The 24,654-nt window shown below is 60.7% G+C and overlaps 2 protein-coding genes across 8 annotated transcripts in view; one reads left to right on the top strand and one right to left on the bottom strand.

Moving 5' to 3' along the window:
- Window positions 1-4,252: 4,252 nt before the first annotated feature.
- Window positions 4,253-13,420, top strand: Slc16a3 (solute carrier family 16 member 3). Of its 5 annotated transcripts, none has more exons than XM_046463251.1 (7): window positions 4,253-4,354; window positions 8,741-8,885; window positions 9,299-9,406; window positions 10,197-10,445; window positions 10,910-11,053; window positions 11,245-12,003; window positions 12,678-13,420. In XM_046463251.1, exons 4-7 carry the CDS (start codon window positions 10,223-10,225, stop codon window positions 12,950-12,952), a joined length of 1,401 nt encoding a protein of 466 aa, XP_046319207.1. In that variant the 5' UTR covers window positions 4,253-4,354; window positions 8,741-8,885; window positions 9,299-9,406; window positions 10,197-10,222; the 3' UTR covers window positions 12,953-13,420. The 5 variants fall into 5 exon arrangements, with proteins under 5 accessions (XP_046319207.1, XP_046319210.1, XP_046319206.1 ...); XM_046463250.2 differs by lacking the exon at window positions 4,253-4,354 and adding an exon at window positions 4,399-6,910; XM_046463254.2 differs by lacking the exon at window positions 4,253-4,354 and having other exon boundaries at window positions 4,398-8,885; window positions 9,299-9,411.
- Csnk1d (casein kinase 1 delta) overlaps window positions 12,995-24,654 on the bottom strand; it is a 29,624-nt gene continuing 17,964 nt past the window's right edge. The window contains exons 7-10 of one of the 3 annotated variants that reach the window (XM_046463271.2): window positions 23,094-23,265; window positions 22,498-22,637; window positions 13,888-14,040; window positions 12,995-13,142 (exon numbers count right to left, since the gene is read on the bottom strand). In XM_046463271.2, coding sequence (XP_046319227.1) covers window positions 13,951-14,040; window positions 22,498-22,637; window positions 23,094-23,265 — 402 coding nt within the window. In that variant the 3' untranslated portion in view covers window positions 12,995-13,142; window positions 13,888-13,950. Of the gene's footprint in view, window positions 13,143-13,887; window positions 14,041-16,521; window positions 18,621-19,664; window positions 19,727-22,497; window positions 22,638-23,093; window positions 23,266-24,654 lie in introns of those variants that run through there. The other 2 variants (XM_046463273.2, XM_046463272.2) reach the window with 2 other exon arrangements.

Here is a 24,654-nt window from a genome sequence, read left to right as displayed (position 1 = left end):
GGGTGTCCAGCCCCAGCTGAGACTTGGGCTGATGCAGCCTGTGACCCTAACTGCCCTGGTCTGCCACTCCAACTCCTGACCCTTGGACGTGGTGAGATGATAACTGCTTGCTTTAAGCCACTGAGTTCTGGGGTGATTTCTTATGAGGGACAGGAAATAAACATGTGTCCTACGTCTGAAGATCTCGCCACCAGGCCCCACGGCCTGCTGGGTGGAGCAGCCCAGGCTGGCTGCCACCCAGCCCCTCTCCCAGAGCCCAGGCTTCACTGCTAGACTGGGATGGGGCAGCAACAGTCCACACTGCCGTTCCATGGGGCCTATGCTGCAGAAGAGGCAGGACAGATCCGTGCCTCAGATCCTCCCAAACTTACCTGCCCCTGCGCGCTCAGTTCTGAGCCCCACTGGTCACCCTCATCACAGAAGGTCCCAGAACCATGGAGCAGGCTTGCCAGCTTCCTCGGAGGTCCGGACCTGAGAGACAAGCCTCCTGCCACCGCCCCCCCCCCCCCCCCCCCGCAAGTGTCCAGGAAGAAGGCACTGCACCCGCAATAGCATGCAGGCCTGAAGAAGAGCTGAGGGTCCCAGGAGCCTCACCGCCTGCCGTTGGACTCCCTGTCACTCACCTCTGTGGCTATATGGTCACACCCATCCAGGCCAGTGACTCCTCCCAGCCCATAGGGAAGGCATGACCCAGTGAGGCTGAGGGAGCCCTGCTCCCACTGAGGCCCAGTCTCCTCATCTGTAACGAGGGAGGGAGGGCGGGCCCCTCAATGGAATGCCGAGTCCCAGGTGTGGCCAGGCGGTGGACACCAACATGCCCAGTGCTCCCAGCAGCAGTGATCCTCAGACAGAGGAGGCCTGTTCTCAGCCTGTGTCCCTAGAAGTCTCTGGGGGCTGGGCCCTTGGGTCCCCACCTTGCTTGTGCCCACTCATGGCCTTCCAAGCACAGCACAGCAGAGGGCACATGCCAGGCTCAGAAGATGGCAGGGAGGCCAGCAGGATTCAGCCCCCACCTGACCCTGAGGGTGGAGCCACAGTGCAGGGTGGACAGGGCGTGGGGAGGGGCTAGTGGACTCCAACTCGGGCCCAGGAGTCCACACCTGGGTGTGAGCAGTGTGGGGACAAAGACGGGAAGCGAACAGGTGAGAAGAAAGTGGGGTTTCCTCAGTGGACTGTAGGAAGGGCCATGGAGAGAGGCTTCAGGGCTGCCCGGAGGGAGGACGCACCTCACAGGTGAGGGTTAGAGGCCAAGCCCCAGGCCTAGGTGGGCCACAGCACCCAGGACAGGACACCCACACTCTCCTGCTGTTGCTCCCCTCCCCACTTTAGCCGGACAGCTGGCCCCAGCCTCCTGGGTTCCCTGCTCCAGAGTCCCTCCTGCCCACTTCTGCCTCCCCATGACAGGTGAGGGAGAGGTCACTGCTGCCAACAGGACCTGGCCATCCTATGTCAGCATCTGCCACCCAACCAGGCACAGCACAGCCCACACCATGCACCCAACCCTCACCCACCCACACCACATGCCACACCCGCAGAGGGCTGCAGCACAGGTGTGTCCAGCCGGGATGGGCCCAGGTCCGGCTTCTCCCGCAGTCTCCTCTGCCCACTGCCTGGGCTGCAGCTCAGTGGGAGGGCCAGGCAGCTGTTGGGTCTGTGTTTATTTTCCTGGGAGTATGGAGAGGGTTTGAGGGAAAGGCCTTGGAGAAGGTGCATGAAGGGGAGGCAGGGCTGGGCTCAGACCTGGGCCACAGTGTGACCCTTTCCAGACTGTGCTGGTGATGGCTGCTTCTCACCACCCCTGCAGAGGCCTGGAGTCTGTGCAGAGGTGTGGCCCCGGGCGGTGGGGGGGGGGGGGACGGACAGGCTGTAGCAGTTGTGTCACCAGATCCTCTGGACTGGGAGCCCTCAGGCGGCAGCAGCAGGAGCCAGGCAGTTGGGGACCCCAGGAAGGGAGCCATGGCTCAGTGGAACGTCTGTCCCTGGACTCAGCTTGCTTCACCTGACCTGGTCTGTCTCAGCCCCAGTCCAGTCTATGCGGCATCAGCTGGTTCAGGGTGGTACAGCCAGGCGTGGAGGGCAGGTGAGTAGGCTGGGACCTGGAGGTTGGGGGACCCCAAGGACTCAGGGTGGGGTCTGCATGGCTCTCCAAGCCTAGAAGATTCCCTGACACCTGATAGGAGTGAAGCCGGTCCTTCCACCCTCCCTGAGGTGGCTGCTGGAATCACTGTCAGGAAACTCTCCCAGGTTTCAAGATCCTTTCTGGAGACGCAGTCAGAGCCTGGCTCCCAGCCTTCTGCAGATGACACTGGCTCAGGGATGGTCCACACATACTGTTTCCAGGGATGCTGCTCTAGGAAAGGCAGGGCCACCCTCCAGGCTGTCCCCACCCCTGGGCTGCAGCCACTGAGGCTCCTCAGAGCACATTCAGGACCTGACAGGACCTGTGGCTGTGACCTGGAACAGGAGGGCAGGGCTGGTGGACTGTGGTGGCAGTGCTGGGGAGCTGCCCCTTCACCAGGATGGCTCTCCCTCTTCAAATAAAGGGAAGCCTGGCTGGGGTTTAGCTTGGGGCCACTGTGTGGGAACTGACACTGGAGCCGTGCCTGGAGTGGGTGCTCCCAACACCACCCAGAGCTGGGCAGCAGACCTCTCCATTCTCCCTGGTGGCTCCAGCCACACCCACCGGATGTGCCCATGGGCTCTAGGCCCTGGGATGGGAACTGAGGCCTGCTGGCATCACTGCCTCTAATGAACACAGGGAAGGCAGGGGAGGGCTTGACATCTCCCCTGGGTACCTGATCCCAGACCCGAGGTGCCCTCCGGGGCTGTGTGTCAGGTGCAGCCTGGCCATCCAAGACCCAAGTCCAGGTACGGGCCTAGAGGCCTTACCAGGTGCTGGGCACCCAGTGGGACCTTTCTGAAGTCTGAGCATTTAAAAGACACTGCATACTAATAGGCAGTTAGTGAGGTTCTAAACAACTTAGTGAGATTCTGTCTCAAAATAAAAAATAAAAAGAACTGTGGATGTAGCTTAGTGGTAAGGGCCCTGGGTTCAATTCCCAGCAACAAAAAAGTAAACGAAATAAAGAGCAATAGACCTTACTGTGCTGGACATCTCAAGATGTTAGGGCACCAGACAGTGGGCTCTGGGGCCAAGGCCAATGCCATGCTGCCCTCCCTTTACTGAGCCAAGAGGGTGGCCACCACCCACTCTCTCCCGGATCCCCATCCTGGTGTTGGGATCTTTCTGCTAAAGTCAAGTTACCCACCTCAGGCTCCTTAGCCTCAGAAGACCTGGAGTGCTCCCATGGTCCCCAAGGATGGCAGAGGACAAATGGTATTCCAGGTCCAGGCTGAGAAAGGCCAGTTCCCTGGCACCTCCTCAAACCTTAGCACCGATCAGCTACTTTCATGGTGCCAATAAGAAAACTGGGCCTAGACACACCCACAGAGGACAAATGTGGACTCCCTCAAGCTGGAAAGAGCCCCTTGGCCTTCCAATCCTACTCCTTCCGGGGGGGGGGGGGGGCTGGGGGCAGCTCCGTGGTTTTGGGCAGGGAGACAGGGGCGGAGGGTCAGGGCTGGGGTTTGGGACTTTATCTGGTGTCGCAGAGGGCAGAGCTACTGAGGAAAGGGAAGTTGAGAGGGGCTGAAGGCCTTGCCCAAGATTGCCCAAGCTGTAACCGCCTGCACCAGCACCGGCACGGCATGGCACGGCATGGCACGGCACGGCGCCGGCACCGGGAGCAGGCGGCAATACGGATGCGCGCAGGTCCGACGCGCGGCCTCAGGGAGCCGGGCGTGGGGCGGAGGGCTGGGCCAGGCGGTGGGACGGTGGTGGGTGTGCGCTCCTGTCTGCTAGAGGGCGCGCCCCGGGAGTGCAGGACGAGAGGTCCCAGTCCTGGAGGTCGCAGGGACGCGGCCATGCTCCTGTCAGAGTTGGAGCAGAAGCAAACCGTGGTCTTGGGAGAGGAAATGAAGTGGCCGCGTCTCAGCCGGCGGGAACTCCTGGCCCAGCGCCAGAGGGAGGCTGCCGGGCGGCCCGGGGAGGGGCGCAGAGGAGGCGGACCGGCCGGCAAGAAGCGCGTCCCGGCAGGGGTCGGCTCGGGGAGCACGGACAGGGCGGGCCGCGGCCGGGTGTCCGTGGGCCCGGCGGGGCTGGCAGGCCTCGGGCCGCGCCGTCGGGGAGCGGCGGCGCGCGGGGTCCGGGCGGGGCGGCAGGGGCGGCGCCAGGCAGCGGTGACGTGCGCAGGGGACGTGCCGCGCGAGCGACGAGAGCACTTAAAGTCGCCCCCGGCGCGGCGCCTGGCAGCCGAGTCGGGCAGCGGCGGGCGCGGCGGCCGAGCGGCGGCAGGTAGGCGCGGCCGGGATGCTGGGCGCGCGGGCGGAGGCCGGGACTCTCCGAGTCGCTGGTGGGCTGAGCTGGCGCCGCGCGTCGTCCTCCTCCGGGCCGCGGCTTCCCGCCCCCTCGCCCCTTCCCCTCGCGGTCTACCGGGCTCTGGGGGCGTCTCGGCTTAGACGAGCCTTCCCGCCCCTCTTGCCCCCCCAAGAGCTCCAGGCAGCCAGCTGTGTGCCTTCCAACCCCAGGCGCCCAGCTTTGCCTCCAAGCCCGCCTGGCACCCATCCGTCGGGCGGCCCTCGGGGACTGGGCTCTGGCCAGGAGGTGATAGCGCCGGGCAGCAGAGCTGGTCCCGAGTATAAATAGCTCGGTGTGCGGGCAGCCCGGGCCAGGGCCGCGGGCTATATTTGGTGGGGCCACCTCCCTGAACGGTGCACGTGCGTGCCAGGCCTGGACCCTGGGGAGGGAAGCCCTCGGATCTTCCTTTCTCGCCCCTCCTTGTCCTCTTACTATGTCCCTAAATTCACCATTACACACCCACGCTCCCTCCGGGGCCAAAAGCCAGCAGGCTGGATACAGGTGGGACAAGAAGTGGACTAGCCTCCCAATTCCCCAGCCTGAGTAAAAACTAGGAGGAGTTTTAGTTTTCTTATCTGAAAAGTGGGTTGATTACTAGCTGGATGCTGGGCCCATCAAGAGCAGGCACCTAGTGGAAGGAAAGCCCTTAGCTCTGGGCTCAGTGGGTGGGTCTGGGTTTGTGGACTGGTGTGTGTGTGGCACCTGGAGTCTGGGTTAGTGACAAAGGGGCAGCTGAGGGCCATATCCCAGAGGCACCGGGCTGCCTGTCTAGGCCACCCAAGCTGACAGAATCACTCTGATGACCAGAGTCAGGACCACTTGGTAGGCTGAGGGGACTTGTCCAAAGCTTAGAGCAGACGGGTGCTGGTGGGGATGACGGGGGTGGGAGGAGCTGGCGGGTGTCCAGAGGTCCTCAGCTTCGTTTTACAGGCCCAAGAGCTGGCTGGTGTCTGGTGGATGGGGAGAGGGATGGGGACAATCCCACAAGTGCCTGGGCTCTCGGGTGGGCAGGTGTGTGTGTCTTAAGTCGGTGATGGGGGCAGGTTTGCTCCCAACAGAACACTAGAGGCACTGCACTTTCCTGCCCAGGGCTCTGGTGTGGTCAGAGCCTCCTGTGGCCATTGGGAGGCCTCATCCCAAGACAGACTCCCTGGGTGACCTTGGGTAGTGCCTGCTACCCAGAAGGCATCTGGCCCTCAATGCCCACAGCATGGATACCTATTTTGGAGGGACAGGAGAGGGCTCTGTTGACCCCAAGCAGCCCTCTAAGAGTGTGTACGGAGGGGGCCTGTGGGTGGGACCCCACAGCATGCCATGTGCCGGGCTTATGGGCTCCTGGGTTGTCCTGCGGTGACCTGACAGTGTGGGAAGGGAGGGGCCAGTGAGGAGCCAAGTGCCAGCTGCACCTAAGGCCCGGGGCGGGGCCTTCTGCATGGTGGTGCTGAGCAATTGGAGGCACCTCTGGATCAGGCCCTGGGCCACCAGGCACTGGGCCCTGGCACAGGGGCGGGGCCTGCGGTCCCAGCCTCAGTCTCCATCTGTGGGAAGGGTCCCACGAGGCAGTCCTACGCACCCAGGCTGCGCGCCCCTGGCCAGAGTTCGAGTCTTGGCCAGGATGCGAAGCTCTTGAGTTTAGGAATCAGCGGCCCCCAGCCGGGCGCACCCGTCCTGCCTGTGCGGAGCACAGAAGAAGCCGCCCCAGCCCTAGGGGGCGCGCACCGCAGGGGGACGCGCGGTCCCTGCGGTGTGCGGGGCCCCGGTGGACGCTCAGCGCTGTACTGCTGCTGGGCCGACCCCAGTGGCACCCGCGCTGGCTAGTACGGTAGCGGAGGAAGGGCGCCTACTCCAGGCAATACGGCGGCGGCTCCTCCCTTGGCGCGGTCACGTCCCCCACGTCCCGCGGCCGGCCGCACGGGCGGAGCATCCTCCCCTTCCCCCTCCCGGCCCAGCTCCGGTGGGACCCGCCCAGAGTGGCCGACCCCCACCCGCCAGCCGGGCGGGCGGCAGGAGCCAGCAGGCCCGTCCATCGGAGGAGGGCCCTCGCCTCGTCTCACCTCTTCCCACCTGTCTCGCTCCACGCCTGATCCTGGGTGGGCGGGCACCTCCGGAGCGCTGGCCTTCAGGCGGAAGGCTGCACGGGAGTGGAGGAATGGGTCCAGATGGCCAGGGGAAGGGGCAGCCCATGCAGGGTCCCGCAGGCTTTGGTGTTGGGGGAGGGCAGCTCTGCGCTCACCCCAACCTCCACAGCAGCCTCAGCCACTGACCGCAGCCTTGCTGAGAAGCTAGACCAGATCACCAGGGCTGTCCACTGTGTGGCAGCCAAGGGTAGAAGCCTCCTTGTAGGAGGTGGGACTTGAGGGCGCCATCCCTGGGGCCACACTTCTGGGGGTCCTAGCCGAGATCTGTACTCAGCCAGTTGCTAGCCTTGGGTGGCAGTATCCAGCCTGGCAAATGAGGCCAGTGTTTCCACCCCACTGGCCCCGCGAAGAGGATGTGAGTGGACAAGTGGGAGCCTGCAGGGGTAGGAGGCAGGCAGCGGACCCAGGGCGGAGGGCCCAGGCCAGCCCCCCCACCCCACCCCGACCAGCCTTCTGACCTCTCCCTGGAAGCAGCCCCTGCCCCTGTGTGTCTCTGTACTGGTGGGGACAGGGCTGAGGGTGCTGGCTTCCTCCGGCAGGGAGGGGCACAATGCTGGTTACCTGATTATTTATTTATTTATTCTTAGTTTTCGGTGGACACCACATCTTTATTTTTATGTGGTGCTGAGGATCGAACCCAGCGCCCCGCGCATGCCAGGCGAGCGCTACCGCTTGAGCCACATCCCCAGCCCTGGTTACCTGTTTTCACAACAGTGTCAATGAGGGAAGGAAGAATGGGAACCCGGAAGCAGGCCCTCCCTCTCCCTGATTCAGCACCTCCAACCCTCAAAGGCCAGGTCCTAGCACAAAGGGACTGCTTCCTTGGTTCTCAGGGGTCTGGAATTTGATTGAAGGAATATAATTGTCCCTGTGCCTGCCACCTGCCTGGGCTACAAAGGCAGGGAGGTTGCAGGGACCTGGCCTGCACTCCTGGGGCTGACAGTCCAGCCTAAGGATTCAGGCTGCTGAAGGGTGAGGTTTCTGGGGAGGCGAAGAAAGCGCAGGCTGGGGCACAGGGTTGTATGTGGGAGGCATGCAGTACAGGCAGAGGGGAGAGTACAGGGGCCCCACAGCCCTGACTTGGGAGGGTACCCTGGAGTCTCCCCGAGGGCCAAGGTTCTCCATGTACCCCTGCCATGAACTGTCCCCTGTCAGCTCCTGGCGGTCTGGGGTATGGGGCCTTGGAAGGACCTCCAGGGATCAGCCCTGGGGAGTACCTGGAGCTCCTGCTAACCCAGATGCAACCCAGGGAGATCAGCTTTCTGTAACCCAGAGGCCAGTTTATTTCTGGGCTGGTTCACATGCTTCCCTGGGAGGGTAAATGTCACCAAAAGGCCAGGCGGCTGGACGTGCCCATGGATATGCTGTGGGAGAGGGACCATGGTGGGTGCTGCTTCCTCCTCTGGGTGGAGACAGATGGATAATTAGCCTGCACACACCTCAGCCTATCTATGCTCAGGGTCCCTGGGAGGTGGAGCCACGGACTTGCTCCTCCCGAGCAGCCAGGTGTAAGAGGTCCCAGACCCTCACTCCACCTACCCTGCCCCAAGCCTGGCTGGCAGACAGCCAGCTTAAAGTCAACCTCTGGTCTGAAAAACCACAACCTTGCTGAGGCCTCACTCTGCAGCGTCTCTGGGTGACAGGCTGGAGTAGGCACTGACTGGTGAGGCCATTTCAGGGTGCCTGAGCTGGGTGGCAATGGACCACAGTGCTGGGCCTTGGTTGGGAGCTTGTGCCCCAGGCGCCACAATCTCCGTGGCACAGACGGTCTTCCACGTGTGACCCTCCTTGAAGGGCCTAGAACATGCTGTGCTCTCCTGGCCTGAGTCCTGGCACCAGCCCACCCTCTGCCTGCCTTCCCAAGCCACAGCCCAGGGGTGCTCTTCTCCAGCAGGTGGCAGATGTCTCTGCTTCCCAGCAGTCCCTACTGCCTCCTGAGGACCCTGGATGCCTCCAAGAGGGCCCAGCCCCGGTGGGCAGTGGACAAGCAAGGGGGACTTCAAAAGGCTGGGGTGCCTGTGATTCCCCTAGCAGGACTGGGCAGGGCTGGTACAGCCCCAGCTGCCTCACTCTCTTTCTGGGGAGGACCCTGGGCATGTGGGGTCGGGCTGCTCCTGTGGCCATTACTGAGCACTCCCCTCCTGGACTTTGCAAGGCCCTCGATTCATTCATTTAATTTTTGCAGTACTCACGTGTGCTAGGCCAGGACTCTGCACTGCGTCCCAGCCTGCCTGACTCGTTTCAGAAAGTGCTATAAGCATCCAAGGCCACACTCCAAGCAAGTGGGGGCTGGCAGGGACAATCGCCCCTCCCACATTGGCTCCTTCGCAGTGAGTGGTCCCTAGGGTGACTGGTCAGCTCCCTGCTGTGTGGGCTCTTAGGTCTTTTACCTAGGCACTAAGATGGCACAGTGATCCCGCCCTCAGTGCCCCTTGCAGTGTGTCCTCACTGTGCATGATGTTCCTCCTTTGGCCCCACTCCCGGCTGGGGGTCTCAGCTGGGCACAGCATCATAGAACTGGTGTGGCCCCTGCAGGGGGGTTGGGGGGACGGGGAACCCAGCTGAGTGCAGTCTCTGGCATGCCTGAAGGTATCCCCTGGGGCCCGATTTTCAGGAAGACGCGGGGAAGGGGGTGGGGTGGGGCCCAAGCCTATCCCGCCCCCCCCCAGGTACCTGCCGCAGGGGCGGTCACACCATGGACAATGGCTAACCTGACACACCAGGGCTGCACTTTCTTCCCCAGAGAGCTGGCTGGCTGCACACCACTGGTGGGAGACGCTGCGCAGGCTAGGCTGAAGGCCTCGGGTTCCAGACACCCAGGGACACAGACCCTGTCATAACTCTCTCCCTGGTGAGGTGGGGGATGTGGGATTGGCAACTTCCAATGGGATGGGATGGGAAGGTGGAAATCTGGTCCCAACATTCTGACTTAGTCTGTCTTAGAGGAGCTAAGCTCCTGGAATTTACAAGGGAAGTCAGCCCTGGGCCTGCGTGGGGCTTAGGACAATCCGCTCCTTGCCCTGGCAGCCTTGGGGGGGCCAATGGAAGCCTCCTCCTGACCTTCCTGGGTATACCGTAAGGTGCCCTCATCTGACCTATCAGGTCGGAACCCTTGGCCTCTCCCCAACCCCAATCTGGCTTGTTCCCATATGAAGGCCTCTGCCCTGTACAGCCAGGAAGCTGAATAGGGGTGTGGTGAACAGGGGCAGGGAGCCTGACTCTTTTGGGGGCAGGAGAGCAAGGGTAAGCCTGGCCATCTTATCTAGACAGCGGGGCAGAGGTTGGCAGCACCCTCACACGCCCTCCAGGGGAGGGTTTGGCATGGCCCGAGGAGGGGGAGGGATGTTACATGCCAGTTCCTGCAGGCTGAATGCAGCGGGCCACAGGGGCAGGACACACACCAGCCAGGCTGTCCACCCAGCGGGGTCTGCACTTTCCAGGAAGCAAAAGTCCTGGCTGAGCCCAAATCAGCCCTTGCCCTTCAGAAAGCCAGCCGCAGGAGCAGGAGGCTGGGGAGGGGTGGGTGCAGCAGGGCAGGCTGCCCACGGAGCCCTGCAGCCATGAGTGCAGTGCTAACCCTTGCCTGCCCCTGAGACTCTGGGCTCATTCACCCAACCCAGCCCTGCTTCCTCTCTCCCCAGGTGCGGCAGAAGCAGCCCTTCTGGCCATGGGAGGAGCTGTGGTGGACGAGGGTCCCACGGGCGTCAAGGCCCCTGATGGGGGCTGGGGCTGGGCCGTGCTCTTCGGCTGCTTTGTCATCACGGGCTTCTCCTACGCCTTCCCCAAGGCGGTGAGCGTCTTCTTCAAGGAGCTCATGCGGGAGTTCGGGATTGGCTACAGCGACACAGCCTGGATCTCCTCCATCCTGCTGGCCATGCTGTACGGCACAGGTGAGGCCGTCGGCTCAGGGGCCACCTGTGGCAACGCCTGGGACAGGCTGGCCAAGTCCTCGTGGCCACAGGAGCCCAATGGGTGGGGCTTGTCCCAGGGTTGAGCCCAAACCATTGCAGATCCACGGTGGCCTAAAGGGAGCCCTTGAGATGGGGACCTGCTAGAAAGCAGTCTGTCTCCACCCCGTCCCAACATGTGGGTTGTTCAGACAGTCCCAGAGGGCGAGGTCGCGGGGAGCCCTCCTCTGAACCACGGCTAGTCCTCGATGACCTGCCCAGGCCTACCAGACCATCATGGGAATACGCCCCATGGGTGGCTGGGCTCTGCCCTTGGGGAACCTGGTCTGTGGGCTCCTGGCATCCCTGCTGAGTTGAGGTGGCATTGGGAGAGGCCCTGGGCACTGGACAGGCACAGCCCAGCTGGAGGCCGGGGCAGCCCCTCCTCAGCAGCCGCCTCCCCGCAGGCCCCCTCTGCAGCGTGTGTGTGAACCGCTTTGGCTGCAGGCCTGTCATGCTTGTGGGTGGCCTCTTCGCGTCCCTGGGCATGGTGGCTGCCTCCTTCTGTACGAGCATCATCCAAGTCTACCTCACCACAGGGGTCATAACTGGTGAGCAGGGCCTGGCCGGGAGCTTCTGGGGGTGGGATCTGGGGGAGCAGTGAGCACAGCCCAGGGGCAAGCAGCAGGGGTTCCTGTCAGACCACACACCACAGGGCCGGGGTGGAGGGCGGGGGCAGGGATGCAAGTCTGGGGCCGGGGAGGGTCTCACCCTGCGCCTGCGCCTGCCCCTGCCCCTGCAGGCTTGGGCCTGGCTCTCAACTTCCAACCCTCCCTCATCATGCTCAACCGCTACTTCAACAAGCGGCGCCCCATGGCCAACGGGCTGGCGGCCGCGGGCAGCCCAGTGTTCCTGTGTGCGCTGTCGCCGCTGGGGCAGCTGCTGCAGGACCGGTACGGCTGGCGGGGTGGCTTCCTCATCCTGGGCGGCCTGCTGCTCAACTGCTGCGTGTGCGCTGCGCTCATGAGGCCCCTGGTGGCACCCCAGCCGGGCGGGGCACCAGGCCCCCAGCGGCCTGCCCGGCGCCTGCTGGACCTGAGCGTCTTCCGGGACCGTGGCTTCGTCATCTACGCTGCCGCCGCCTCCATCATGGTGCTGGGGCTCTTTGTACCACCTGTGTTTGTGGTGAGCTACGCCAAGGACCTGGGTGTGCCCGACACGCAGGCTGCCTTCCTGCTCACCATCCTGGGCTTCATCGACATCTTCGCCAGGCCCACAGCTGGATTCATCACCGGGCTCAAGAAGGTGCGGCCCTACTCGGTCTACCTCTTCAGCTTCGCCATGTTCTTCAACGGCTTCACCGACCTGACGGGCTCCACAGCCAGCGACTACGGTGGCCTGGTGGTCTTCTGCATATTCTTCGGCATCTCCTACGGCATGGTGGGGGCCCTGCAGTTTGAGGTGCTCATGGCCATTGTGGGCACCCATAAGTTCTCCAGTGCCATTGGCCTTGTGCTGCTGCTGGAGGCTGTGGCTGTGCTCATCGGACCCCCGTCGGGCGGTGAGTACTGCTGAGGGCAAAGGCTGGCAGGCCCTGGGCTTCCTAGGGACTCACTGTGGGCCCTGGTCAGGAGTGAGCAGCGGGCCCTGAGCCGGGCAGGAACACCCCAGGCCTGGCAGCTGCTTTCAGGCCATCTGCACACAGAGGGACGGCTTGCTGGGGGCCAATCCAGTGCTTGAAACTCTGGGCCTCTACCGAGGAAACTCCCAGTGGGATCTGGAAAGTCCAACTGGAGGGCAGCATGGCCAGGCCCTGGCTCAAGGAGAGGTCACTTGGCATGCCCTAGCCCCTTTAGCCCCCTGGCTGTTCCTTTTCCCCAGAAGGATCCTGAGGTGGGGTGGGGTGGGGTCGGAGGCCACACAAGTGGCCCTCCCTGTCTTGGGGTTGCTTGGTCACAGGGCACAGGGCCAGGCTGAGTCCATCAGTGCCCCTCCAGAGTGGGCAGCAGGGCCACACCTGGGTACTCTGCAATGCCACTTCTGCTTTTAGGGTCTGTCTCTACTCTCCTGAGAGGAGGCAGGAGGGAGGTGGGGACGGCAGGAAGACCTCAGAGGGCCTCGGGGGAGGGAGAGGGGGCAGTTCTGCAAGTCAGACACCACAGGGGCTTCTGTAGGAGCCTGGCCCTGGGCTGTGCCGTGCCCTTGGAGCAGCTGGTGACCCAAGTCCCCCTGCAGGCAAGCTGCTGGACACGACCCACGTCTACAAGTACGTGTTCATCCTGGCGGGGACTGAGGTGCTCACCTCCTCCCTCGTGCTGCTGCTGGGCAACTTCTTCTGCATCAGGAAGAGGCCCGAGGCGTCACAACCTGAGGAGGCTACCTCGGAGGCAGAGAGGCTCCACAAGCCCCCCACAGATGTGAGGGTGGACTCCCGGGAGGTGGAACACTTCCTGAAGGCAGAGCCTGAGAAAAACGGGGAGGTGGTCCACACCCCGGAGACCAGCGTGTGAGTGGCCTGGCGGGGCTGGCAGGGTGCAGGGAAGAGCTACAGAGACTGGCAACGCTTGTATTTATTTCACAAACAGGACCAGCTTAGGCAGGGCCACTGGCTCAGCGCTGGATGCTGGACATCGGGTCATCACCTGACCTGTGTTTTGCGGGGAAGGTGGCGGGGTGGGAACGTGTCATTCCACAGCGGATCTGCGGTGAAGCCAAGCCCATGGTTACAAGCCGCCTGCTCACCCCAAACAGCCCATGCCCCCCCCACGTGGTCAAGGACCTAGAAGCCCAGGCTTTGAGACAACATGACTTTAATAGGAGGGCGGGCTGGCGAGCGGACACCTCCCCGAGGCCTTCCCTGGTGCCTGTCTGACCCTCCGCCCTGCCCTCGCCTCCTACGGTGCCCACCCCTCTCTGTCTAGGGTACAAAGAGCTCATTCCACCCGTGAAGGTGCGAAATAAACCGGCGTGTGGCAGGAGTCTGGGGGCCTGGTCCTCGGAGCTACGTGTGGTGTGTGCCGGTGTACCCTCAGCTCGTTTGGGTTTGGAAATGACCTGGTTGTTCTTACAAACTGCTCTGGTCCTTGTCAGTTTTCCTACTGCTGTCTGCTCTGGAACATTCCCTGAGCAGCGACTGTGTTCACAGGGCACAGACGGTGGAGAGAAGGGGGCAGGCAGGGAGGGGGCTGCAAGCTAGAGGGGTCCCCAGCTAGGTGCCTGGACCCGCAGGACCCAGTGTGGTGCGAGGGCTGAGTGGAGGTGCAGTGGGAGCTGTTTCCTGCGTGTGGCCTCAAAACACACTTTCCTGCCTTCCATTTATTTGTCCCCTGGTTGGCTGGTAGATTTGCTCTATGTGGCCAGCGCCTGCTCATCTCTGCTCCCCCTCCTCCTCCTCCATCCAGCCCGTGCTCAGCGCTCGGGCTTGCCCTGGGCACCTCACACCCACCTGCCCTTGTGGCCAGCGGCGGCCTGCGTGGCTGGGAGCCTGGTCAGAGGCAGCTGAAGCCCCTCAGTAGGTGGTGCGTCGTGGGCGCTGGGGACGGCAGCGGGCACCCTGACGGGCCGCGTGCAACCGAAGAGACGCCATGTCCCTGCTCCTCTGCAACGAAAAGGAGGCGAGAGCTCACGTCTCAGGCCCAGTCTCTCCTCTGTCCCAACCTCGCTTCGTTGGGCCCGGGCCCTGGCCCTGTCCAGTTCTGTGAGGAAGCCAGGGGCAGTTTCATCTGCTGGCAGCCCTGATATAGTCCCATGGCTCTGGGGTGCCCTTCCCTTCTCTGGTCTTCCTGTACCCTAAGTCAGGGGCTTGGCTGGTGGGCAGTGCTAGCAGCTGTAGGGGTGATGGGCTAGCCCAGATGGCCATACATGTCCCCAGGTTATCAACCTTGCCACATGCAGTGGGAACAGTGGGAACCCCAGGCCTCAGGACAGGATGAGTCCAGGCCATGGCCATAGGCAATCTCCAGGAACCAGAGGGCGGCACAAAACATGGGGAGCGGGTGTAGGAAAGTGTAGAGCCTCGGTGGCACGTAGCCAATGCTCCCCTCTCTCAGGCACCCCCACTCAGGGCCCCTGGGGGCCCCAAGACCTGCTTTCTTCCCTCCTGGACCTGGCTGCCCCTGGAACTATGGCAAGAGCTGATCCACCACCAGTGATTACCCTCTCCTGGTTCCTGAGTCTCCCACCTACAGCGGGCCCTCTTCCCCTGGGTGACCACAGCAGGGCGCAGTGCCCCTGCTCCAGGGCTGTCAGGCCTTTCCCTCCTGTCCCACACTTACACCCAGAGCACGTGGCCAGGGCATAAGAGAGCCAGGAAATGGTGATTCCTGAAAGTTAGGCTTTGGGGACCCGAGTGATTCTGAGATGGTCAGGACGTTGGGATGCTCCCTGGGAAGACGACTGCAGCTCAGCTGGGAAGGACCCACTGCGGGTTTCCCCTTTCCCGGGGAAGGCAGCGTGGCCCTGAAGCCCTCCAGACCTATGAGCCAGTGGTTCCAGATGGTCTCCAAGCACAGGGAAAGGGACACTTCACATCCTTAAGCTGTGGCTGCTAGGCAGGTGATACCGATGCTGACCAGTGGGCAAGGTATGTGGCAGAGGGTCAAAAGAGTCAAGGAAGGCCCCAAATACCCTGGAAGAAGCTGGGGCACACCAGGACATGGGCTATGACCAGGGCTGCGCCACAGGGAGGATCTAGGCAGCAGAGTAGCTCACATGCAGCACCCTGTGAAGGCCAACCCCGAGCAGCACATCCATCCGGCCCATGCCAAGTGCGCTCACGCAGGCCTGGAGAGCACAGACATCCCCTGGTCCCCTGCCTGACCACGTGCTGGGGGTGCAACTCTGATCCCTGCCCTCATGCTCTCCTGGGCCGCCCCCTCCTGGGCCTCTACAAAGAACTCCCAGGTCCAGGCATGCGTGGGACCCAGAGAGGGCCTTGGTGGCTGGGGGACACCATGTCCTGAACCCCCGAGAGGCCCACTGTGGGGCTCAACACTGCAGCCTGGCCTCAGGTATGCAGAATCACAACCAGCTCCTCCTCACCTCCAGCATTGGCACCCTTATAGGTTCATGGCACCCAAATATGGATGGCTGCAGAGGCAGTGGGTGAACCACCACCCCATGCCTTCTGGTTCTGCTTGGGGAAGGTGCCAGCCTGGGCAGAGCTGACAAAAGTGTCTTGCCCCACAGCCAGGGAGGGGAGGGACAGGGAGATACCTGCCAGCACCTCCAGGAACCCTGTGAGGCAGGAATGACCAACTTGGGATGTCTGGGGAACAGGAAGGCTGCAGGGGGCTGGGAAAAGGCAATTCAGGCCAAGGGCCAGGCGTTCTGGTTATGGGCGTCTAGCTGGGGTGAGATGGCAGGAAGGCACTGCAGGAGTCTAGCAGGACTGCAGGGGAGCTCCCCTCTGGCACATGCGCACATGCCTGCACAGGGCTTATCTGTTCCTGGCTCCAGCAACCTCCAGTGGGTGGACTAGGAAGTCCTGTCCACACCTGACTGCTGCAAATGCACCCTGACTCAGGGGAGCCTGGCTGCTGCCTGCAGAAAGGCAGACCAGGAGGTTAGGAGAGGCCTGGGCACAGCTCCAGCAGCAACAGCCTGATGCCCACCCTGAGAAGGTATGTTGTGGTGAAGGTGTACGCCCTCTCCCTGCACCTATGGGAATTTGAGTAGCAGTCACCCTATGGAAAATGCTGTCCACTGTGGTGTTCACCAGTCATCTTGCTAGCTTGCTCATTGTCTACTTTCCAGAAAGCCTGAGGTGCTGGTGTGCTTCTGGCCAACGTAGCCCCTGGGGCATGGAGGTCACGGGACTATCTCCAAAAGGGCACTAGGCTGGAGAGGGGCCTTTGGAATCACTGCATGCACCCCCCGCTCCAGCTCACACCCACCACAGTCCACTCTGGGGAGGTGGGAGGTGTCCTTCTGGAGCCTGCTCTAAGCAGGTCCTCAACACCACAGGCTAAGAGGACAAGCAGACTGCCACCCTCCCTGTCAGTTTCCCATGGTCAACCTGAACCCTTGGAAAACTCAGCTGATGAAATAAAGACCACTCAAAAGGGGCTGGGAACAAAGGTAGAAGTCATTATGAATTTATTATTTACATAATTGTTAAAGTACACAAATACAGCGGTAGTACAAATGCACAGCTCAGAGACTGGTCACAAGACACAGGATGATACACACTCAACTACGCTGCCTGCCAGTGATGACGGGGTTACATACTGGCCGAGAACTGCAACAGCCACACCTGAGGGATCAGGACGGGTCTGCTCCCAGTGCAAGCCAGCAGTCCCAGGCCAGGCCTGGTGCAGGGTTGGAGGCTGCCTGCCACCAGCCTTCTGGAACCATGTTGGGACCATGGGTATTGACAAAGGGTACTTGCCACACGGGACGGCTGCTGACAGGCAAAGACCCAACTCTAATGAAGGGGTTCGCCACCACGAAAACCTCACATTTACCATGACCCGTCCCGAACTCCCTCAGCACTCCCAGAAATGCAGCCCACCCGGTCAAGGCCCCACACTCCAAAATGCTAACAGAGTAACCAGTTCAGGATTCAGGAAGCAGCACTCACAGGCTCAGGAAGACGGCTGGCCCACTGGACAGCGCCACTGTGCGTGGGGACACCACGGCACACCAGCAGCCTACTGCGGTGCTGTGCCAGGGAGCTCTGGGGAAAGAGGGCAGCCACAGTGGCGCTGTCAGGCCCCACCAGGGGTGCCGGCCACCAGCAGCACTCACTCCACAGGCTGGCAGAAGAAATGGAAATGGACCCATGCACATGTATACCGCACCCCATTTCCCAGATGGGGGCCCCCAGAACCACTGCTGTCTCTACTATCTGGTGTATGACAGCACAGAATCTCAGCAGGGAAGAGCATCTTAAATTCTAGCTGCAGCAGCAGAGCAGCCAGTGCCCACAGCACAGGACAGGACAGGACAGGAAGAGACTGGACTGGCTCACAGGGGCTGCCTCCTCACAGACGTCCAGCTCAAGGTCATGAAGTAGGTGGTGCCACCTTTCTGGAGGCGAAGATTCTCGGTGCAGCTGGACAGGCACCCGACTTGGCGCTTTAGGGCGGGTTCCCTTCAGCACACCCCGAGTCTGTGAGGACAGCCTGCTCCCTAGCTTCCAGCAGAGGCGATGGCGGTGCCCATGTGCGCAGCCGTGTGTAAGCTGTTCAGAAACTTCGCAAAGTCAAAGGTAGAGAGGAACCACCACCACCAAAGTGACCACACGGAACCCCCAACAGGACCTCGGAGTGTCCGACTCACAGTCCTCTGCCCCCAGAAAACCAGGAACGCACACCCAGCTTTGAGTCTCGGAACTCCCCAGGCCTCTGCCTGGGCACCGCAGAGCTCTGACCCCCAAGGCCTCACTCCCTTGGTCCGTGGCAGCCTGAGCCTAACCTGCATTCGACCAGGCACCTCAGCCTGCAGTGGGGGGTGGCTGGTGAGTCCGAGGCACACAGGCGCATACAACCACAACTTCTGACGAGATTTTCTCTCAACGGACAACACAACACGAGAAAACAAACAAACAGAACACACATCCTTGTCCTTCACGTGCGCCCCCTCTTCTGCCTCCATCTCACACAGACGCTCCAGCCAGGGTCTGTCTCAGGAGTCTTTGAAATCAACATCTTTTTTAAGACCGCAAAACAGACAAGAAAGAAACAATAAAAAAGACGGATTTCTTTACACAGATTTAAGCCAGTAATTTTTAGCAAAATGATACAAAACTGTCTTAACCAAGTAGAAGACTGGTAGTTGCAGTGGGATCGTCAGGGAGCACAGGTTCGCCACCACTGGAGGGAGCTGCGGCTCTTGACAGGGAGTTGGGTTCTCTATGCGAGTCTCCCACACTCTGCTCTTCTGCCCAGCCCTGTGGAAACCGGGCTCACGTGGGGGCCACGCCGGCAGCCCCTGGCGATGGCGGCTCTCAGAGCCTGTCCATTTAGTTTGTTTTGATTCCCCATGAGCGTCGCTGGGTGAGTGGCCTGGAGGGCTCCCGGCGTTAACATTTCGGGTCTAGACCGGGGGGCGTGTCACTAGTAAAGCCATTGGTAACAGAGTAGATCAGCCATGCATTGTCTGCCCTTCACAGCAAAAAGGAGAGTCTCATCGGTGCACGACAGACTGAAGACCGCTGGAAGCCACCCGACCAGGAATCTGTCGGAGCCAAAGCACAGGACAAGGTCATCATGAGGCCAGAGGGGCTGGCCAGCAAGGTGATAGGCACAAGTACCACACGATGCATCCCGGGGAGGGGACACACTGCTGCCTGGCCCCAGTCTAGACACCCGTGCCCCAGCTGCACAGAGGGGGCTCTGCGGCCAGAACACGTGCTGAGCAGAACAAGTGACAGGAAGAGGGAAAGGAAGAAGAGGTGTGCAAGCCAGGAGACCGCAGGGCTGCGCTCAGCAGCGATGGCGAGGATCCAAGTTGGGCAGAGATGCCCACTCCCAGGGTCCCCTCCTGAGAAGCAAACGGTTGCTCTAAAAACAGGCACCCCACTTGGGGGAAGACAGGAAAAGCAGTCTTGTCGACGCATCTCCGAGAGTGTGCATGGTGTTAACACTGCACGGGTCCCCAGCACTCCGAGCCCTGGGAAAACCAAGCCCCTGCGGGAAGGAGCCACAAGTGCCATGTGGCCGACAAGAAGGGAGCGCAGCGTAGACGCCCGGCCATGCACCGACGGTAGGGAGCAGGTGGCTGTGGCTGGGTGGGTTAACACAGATGACAGCTGCGTGGACAGGATGGCTGGGCAGGGACCAAGTTTGGAAAGAACACAAAATGAGGACAGAGATAAATGAGAGAGGAAGTGGGACGACTGAAAAAGCCGGGATGGGCATAGACCACCAGGAGCCTGAAGGCAGCAAGAGCTCAAGAGCCCGACACGAAGCGTGGCGCCACTCAGCTGAGCACGACAGACATGCCCAACTGCAGCACAGGGAGGCCAAAGGCGAGGCCACAGCAGATGGTCCCCTGGGGTTGCTCCGTCCGAGACCAAGGATGGATCTTCCCCCAGACTGGGCAGCTGACCACGGCTGCTCTAGGACCCACGCAGGGAGAACAAAGCAGAAGAAGCCTCACTCTACTGCCAGCACCTGGCATGCAAGCCCAGCCCACTGAGTCCCCAAGGCGGTAGGGAGTGGTGGCTCCCTCCCCGCCTGGCGCTGGCCATCTGCTGAGCCCCACCATGAGCACACTCACCCAGTGCTGCCTTCCGCGGAGACGAGCAGCTACTTGCCGTGGTGTTCGAAAGGAATGCTATTCTGAGGTGGGGGAAAAGACAGCTGTTGGTAAGCGTCCCTCTGGCTGGACCAGTACGCGAGGCCCCGACCTGACTGCCCACATGGGGCCTGTGTGCGGACGTGCCTCCTTGCCTTGGCCAGGTCCACAGATGCTGACAGTGCCACCTCAGGAACCAGGGAGGGAAAGTCGATCTCTCCACGCGGCTCAGGGCTCACTGCCCTCTCATTGCTGGCCCTCCGATGAGAGTGGCCATTCTTTCTCCAGAAATGAGGACACGTGACAGACCCTCCTGACTGCTCATGCACTGAGAGGCCAGCATCCAGGGGAATGGCAGGGCTGGGCTGCAAATCTTATTTGGGAGCAGGGTGTGGATTCAATGAGCCATCAAAAGGAGTAACTGGCACCTTTATGGACAGTACTGAACAAGGAAGGCCCCTCTTAGGGGTCAATGGCCAGACACTCTGCAGGTCCGTGTTCTTGTGGTTGATGAGAACACCTTACACATGCAGACCAGGCCATGTGGGATTCTTGGGCTCCCCAGAGGCTAGCTAACACAGTGGCCCTTCAGAAGACAAAGGGCCCAAGAGGAAGCAGTCACCTTCAAGCCAAGCCAAGGCAGCGGCAATGTTCTATGACAGTGAGGCTGTCTTCAACCTGCATATAGTACTGTGGAGTCGCCACACCTCAGCAGGGGTGACTTCTGTAGCATTGTCCAGACATACCCAAGGGTGCGAGGACCAGAGAGTGAAACAGAACCTTTCCAATACCTTGCTGCACTCCCAGGAGGGCCTGCTTCTCACACTCGGGTCCTCCTACCTTATCCCCACTTGAGAGGGCTCCGAGGGGTGACTATAGAACTGTGGAAGCTGGAGTAATCCCCAGTCTTTCGGCTGCCAAACACATGGCTATGGGTCTAGAAACAGCTGGTAGAGGGAAGAACTCTTATTTGAACCCTTGGATTAAAAACAGGGGCAGTTACTGAGCACACTGGTGTTGGCACGCTGGAGGGAAAGAGATGCTCTGAAGGCCACATGCACTCTGGAGTCCAACAAACCTGTCCTAAAGGTCGGTGAGGTAAAAGCCAGTCCTGGGGTGGGATGGAAACATTGGGGACAGTCTCAACACAAGCAGGCTCCAGAACCTTTACCTCAGTAGCCAGAGGGAAAGCCCAGCTATTTCTATGGAAGGAGGAGCCCTCCTTGATGGCTTGGAGCCTCCCTGTGTTCAAGCCCATGTTACACCTCTTCACACAACCATGAGAGGCCAAGCAAACAGGCAGAATGCTGAGCCCACAGTGCAGAAGGAAACACACTATTGTAACCACGAGCAAAAGACAGTCCTGCCCTGGTACTGGCTGGGGCCACGTGCTAAGAAGAGGCTGCTGAGTTGCAGCCTTGACTGCTTGGCTCCTGCAGGGCCTTCTGACATTTGTTTCCCTCCACTACCAAATCCCCAACTATCAGATGTTTCATTTTCTTAAAAACCCAGCCCTTTCCTTACGCTTTGCCTACCCAGAATGCATTCACAGTGGCCCTTGTGGATGCTAACACCTATAGAAGAGGCCCGTGGATCCCTGGGTGCTGTGAGGGAGCAGTGTTTGCCTCTGCCCACCAAGGGACCAGTCTCACAAAGCTGGTCAGAGCCAGCACAGCAGTTCAAGCAGCTCTGGTCTCCAAGAAATCCACAGCACAAAAGTCCACTGCTACGGAGACCACCAGCAGGTCAGAGATGCTCGGTATGCCCTCGTTCACAGCACGCCTGCTGCAGTCTTCCTGCTCCTTCCGGGCCAGCCCTGGCGCAGGCTGAGCTTTGGTGGCCCAGGGACACTGCATTTGCTCAGCAACACGCTCAGTTCCCCAAGTGGGGCAGAGCAAGCTGCACTTCTGAGATGAGCCCCTGCTCACCTGGGAAGACTCCTTGGGGTGATCCAGAGAGCAACAGCCCTGCTGGAGCTTATCCCTGACCTCTTACCCTACCCATGGGTGGCAGACCCTAAACTCATATGAAGCAAAGAAACCGACACATTAAGTAAAGTTGTTCTGGTGTGTGCAGAGAGGCACGTTAGAGTGTGTAAGGACTGCAAAGGCAGAGAAAGAGGAGGATGTGAGGAAGGAATGGCTATGAGAGGAAGAGGCCTGGCAGGGGCCCAGGCCTGTTTCCAAGTATTTCCTTCTCAGAGGATCAGACCCGACCAGCGAACGATGGGCCCCTAGTGGCATGACGCATCCCCCCGCAAGGCAACCGTCGGAGCCCTTGGAGGCTCCTACAGGCCCCTGCACTCAGCTGCAGGGATGACTGGCATGAGGTTCCTCACAGGGACCCTTCCTGTGGAGCCGCCCCTTCCCAGGCGCTTTGTTACGGTAGGCTCCCAGCAACTGGCGACGAAGGAGCCTGGAGGGTAGTGTGCCACAGCACTCCCCTCACAGAGGTGTAAGCACAGTGTGGAGCTCTGCCTGGGGGGAAAAGGAGGTGGGGACCTCGCCCGGAGATCACAGAAGGGAGAAGCTCCACAGAGTTCCCTGCTGGGATAACAGCTGTGGCTGGGAAAACAAGCCCACCAGCAGCTCAGTGTAGCTCAGCACAGGCTCCAACCAAAAGGCAAACAAGAATTAAGAGCATACTTTGCCCACCAGGTGAACTCAGAGATGTGGGTGGGGAGGTCCAGGGAGTGAGAAGGAAACAGACCCTTCACATCTCACCCCACTCTTGACAGTGAGCCTGGAAGGCCAGGCCAACATGTGTCCCTACAGGGCCTGGACTGCCCTGGCCATGGCCAGCTCTGATCACATACCTGTGAGGTGGACATGCGAGAGGTATCTTGTCGGCCCGTGAGATCTGACGAGGAGACGTTGACTGGGGCCCCACGGTGCAGCCGCATGCTCACTTTCCGCTCCCGTTCCATGCCAGAGACAGGCCGAGGAGAGGTGTTGGCTAGAGAGGGAAAGAGACATGGCTGCTGAGGCCCCGTGGCTTCCCACATCCCACTGGCCTGCCAAAGACCACCACAAGGGCTCTGGATGGACTCTCCCACATCTGTTCACAGCTCATTGATCCAGGCAGCCCAGCAACACTGGCTGGCAGAGCACTCTGAGCCCAACATCGCTGCACACAGGGGACTGAGAAGTTCATGAGGGGGACACTTCTGTATGGAAAGGAAGTTTCATCTGAGAAATCACCAACCCTGGTGGAGAGCTTTCAGGGAACCCAACATCCCACAGGCTGTGTGCCCTGGCCTCTCTACTCCCAAGGAGGACTGACTCAAGTAGGGGCAAACGCAGCATCAATCAATACCAAGTATGTCTGGCCTGGGCTCCCATAAGGCCACCAAACACAAGATAGACAGAAACCTGGTGTCCACCCCATGGGCTTGCTGGGAGGTGTGCTCACCTGTGTGTGAGGTAGGGGTCAGGGGTGTTGGGGGAGCCACTTCCTGGGTCCCCCGCAGGCGGCCAGAGGCTGTGGAAGGGAGGCCACGGGTGGCTGGATTCCGGGAGTGTCTCAATCGCTCCTCTCGGTCCCGGCGTTCCCGTTCAGCATCATCTGCAGCCCGGCTGGCACCCTGAGGAAGACACAGCACCATCCCCTTGAGTGGCAAGAGCCTGCCTCCTAGAGGAAACCCAACTCCTGCTGCTGTGTCAAAAGGACCTGGGTCTATCTTCTATCTTTGAGTCCTTACCTGTGAACATGATTGTGCACGGGCGAGGGGGACGATGGAGACTGCCCAGACCAGGGTAGGACAGGGTGGCAGCAATGGGTCACAAAAGGGTCCAGTCAGAGTCCAGATCCCAGACCAAAGGGAAGGTCATGTCAGTGATGACAGCCCCACCTGCCCATGCACACTCAGGCCCCTGCGGGACCACCCCAGTGCTCTGGGCATCTGACTGTGAGCAGCTAGGCTGAGGCACCAGCTTACTGAATGGTCTGTCCTCACCACCAATGCTACCAGGCAGACTCTGCAAACCAGCCCAGAGCCAAATTCCAGTGCCAGCCGTATTTCTGGACAGAGACACACCTACCCACTCCCAGGTGGCCCATGGCTGCCATGTGGCTATATGGCAGAGCTAAGGGACTGTGACCCTGCATAGCCAAGAAAACTGGTGATGTTACTTGGCCCTTTCCAGAGCAGCTCTGCCTGGCTAGCTGTGAGACCGAGATAGTGCAGAAACCACACTGGAGAAGGGTGCTCTGGTGCTCGGCGCTGAGCAGCCTGCAGAAGCAGCACAGCACTGCCCTCTCAACCCGGCAAAGGCACCAGGTCCTGTAGCCTGGGCCAGCCCACTCTGCAGAGTACTCTCCTCCCAGCACCATGCTTGGTCAGATGGCTCTAGTTCAGGGTTCACCCTCGCCCCTCGGGGAGACCGGACTCATGGAATAGTGGTTTAGACAAGACAAGGCTTCTAATTTTGCACTCCTGAGAAGGAGGCACCTCTGTTCCTCCACTGGATTTGATCATCAGGTTTTAATTTCTATTTCCACCTACAAAGGATACATTTTTAATAAAAGAAGACACAAAAATTCCCCAGAAACTTGAATTCTGTCAGTGGTGTCTAATGTTAGTGAATTAAACTCACATTGCCAACCCAGGATGGGTGGCCCAGCGGCTCCTGGGCCTCCCTACTGCACCCAGGGATTCTTACATACTTCTGATGAGCCAACTGGGATGTCAGAGGAGACCAAATGTAAAGCAGCCTGTTATAGAGCCCAACCAGACTGAACTCTAGGCTGCCCACCTGTCTGCTCTCTTAAGGCTCCTGGGTATACCTGGACTCAGATGAACTGAGAGACGGGGGCAGCCTGGAGAGACTGCCATGCTTTCTAGCAGTGTGCTGATAGGTACCCAGGCTACATCCCTACAGGGGGCTAGCCCCCAGGTTCTCCGAATTGATGATGGCAAGATGGGTACAGCGGTGCATGTCTGTAATCCCAGAGACTTGGGAGGCTGAAGCAA

The sequence above is a fragment of the Marmota monax genome, unplaced genomic scaffold (assembly GCF_021218885.2).
Source record: "Marmota monax isolate L192 unplaced genomic scaffold, Marmota_monax_Labrador192_F-V1.1 WCK01_AAM20220418_F8-fsc00220, whole genome shotgun sequence".
NCBI classification, from domain to species: Eukaryota; Metazoa; Chordata; class Mammalia; order Rodentia; family Sciuridae; genus Marmota; species Marmota monax.
Note: the sequence above shows the minus strand (reverse complement) of the source record. Positions and strands in the feature narration are given on the sequence as shown.

Bases quoted from the DNA above. Each gene is read 5' to 3' on its own strand.
- Slc16a3 (XM_046463251.1), top strand. From the start codon at position 10,223: ATGGGAGGAGCTGTGGTGGACGAGGGTCCCACGGGCGTCAAGGCCCCT. The intron at 10,446-10,909 runs GTGAGGCCGTCG...GCCTCCCCGCAG, and splicing joins GGCCATGCTGTACGGCACAG to GCCCCCTCTGCAGCGTGTGT. The intron at 11,054-11,244 runs GTGAGCAGGGCC...CTGCCCCTGCAG, and splicing joins CACCACAGGGGTCATAACTG to GCTTGGGCCTGGCTCTCAAC.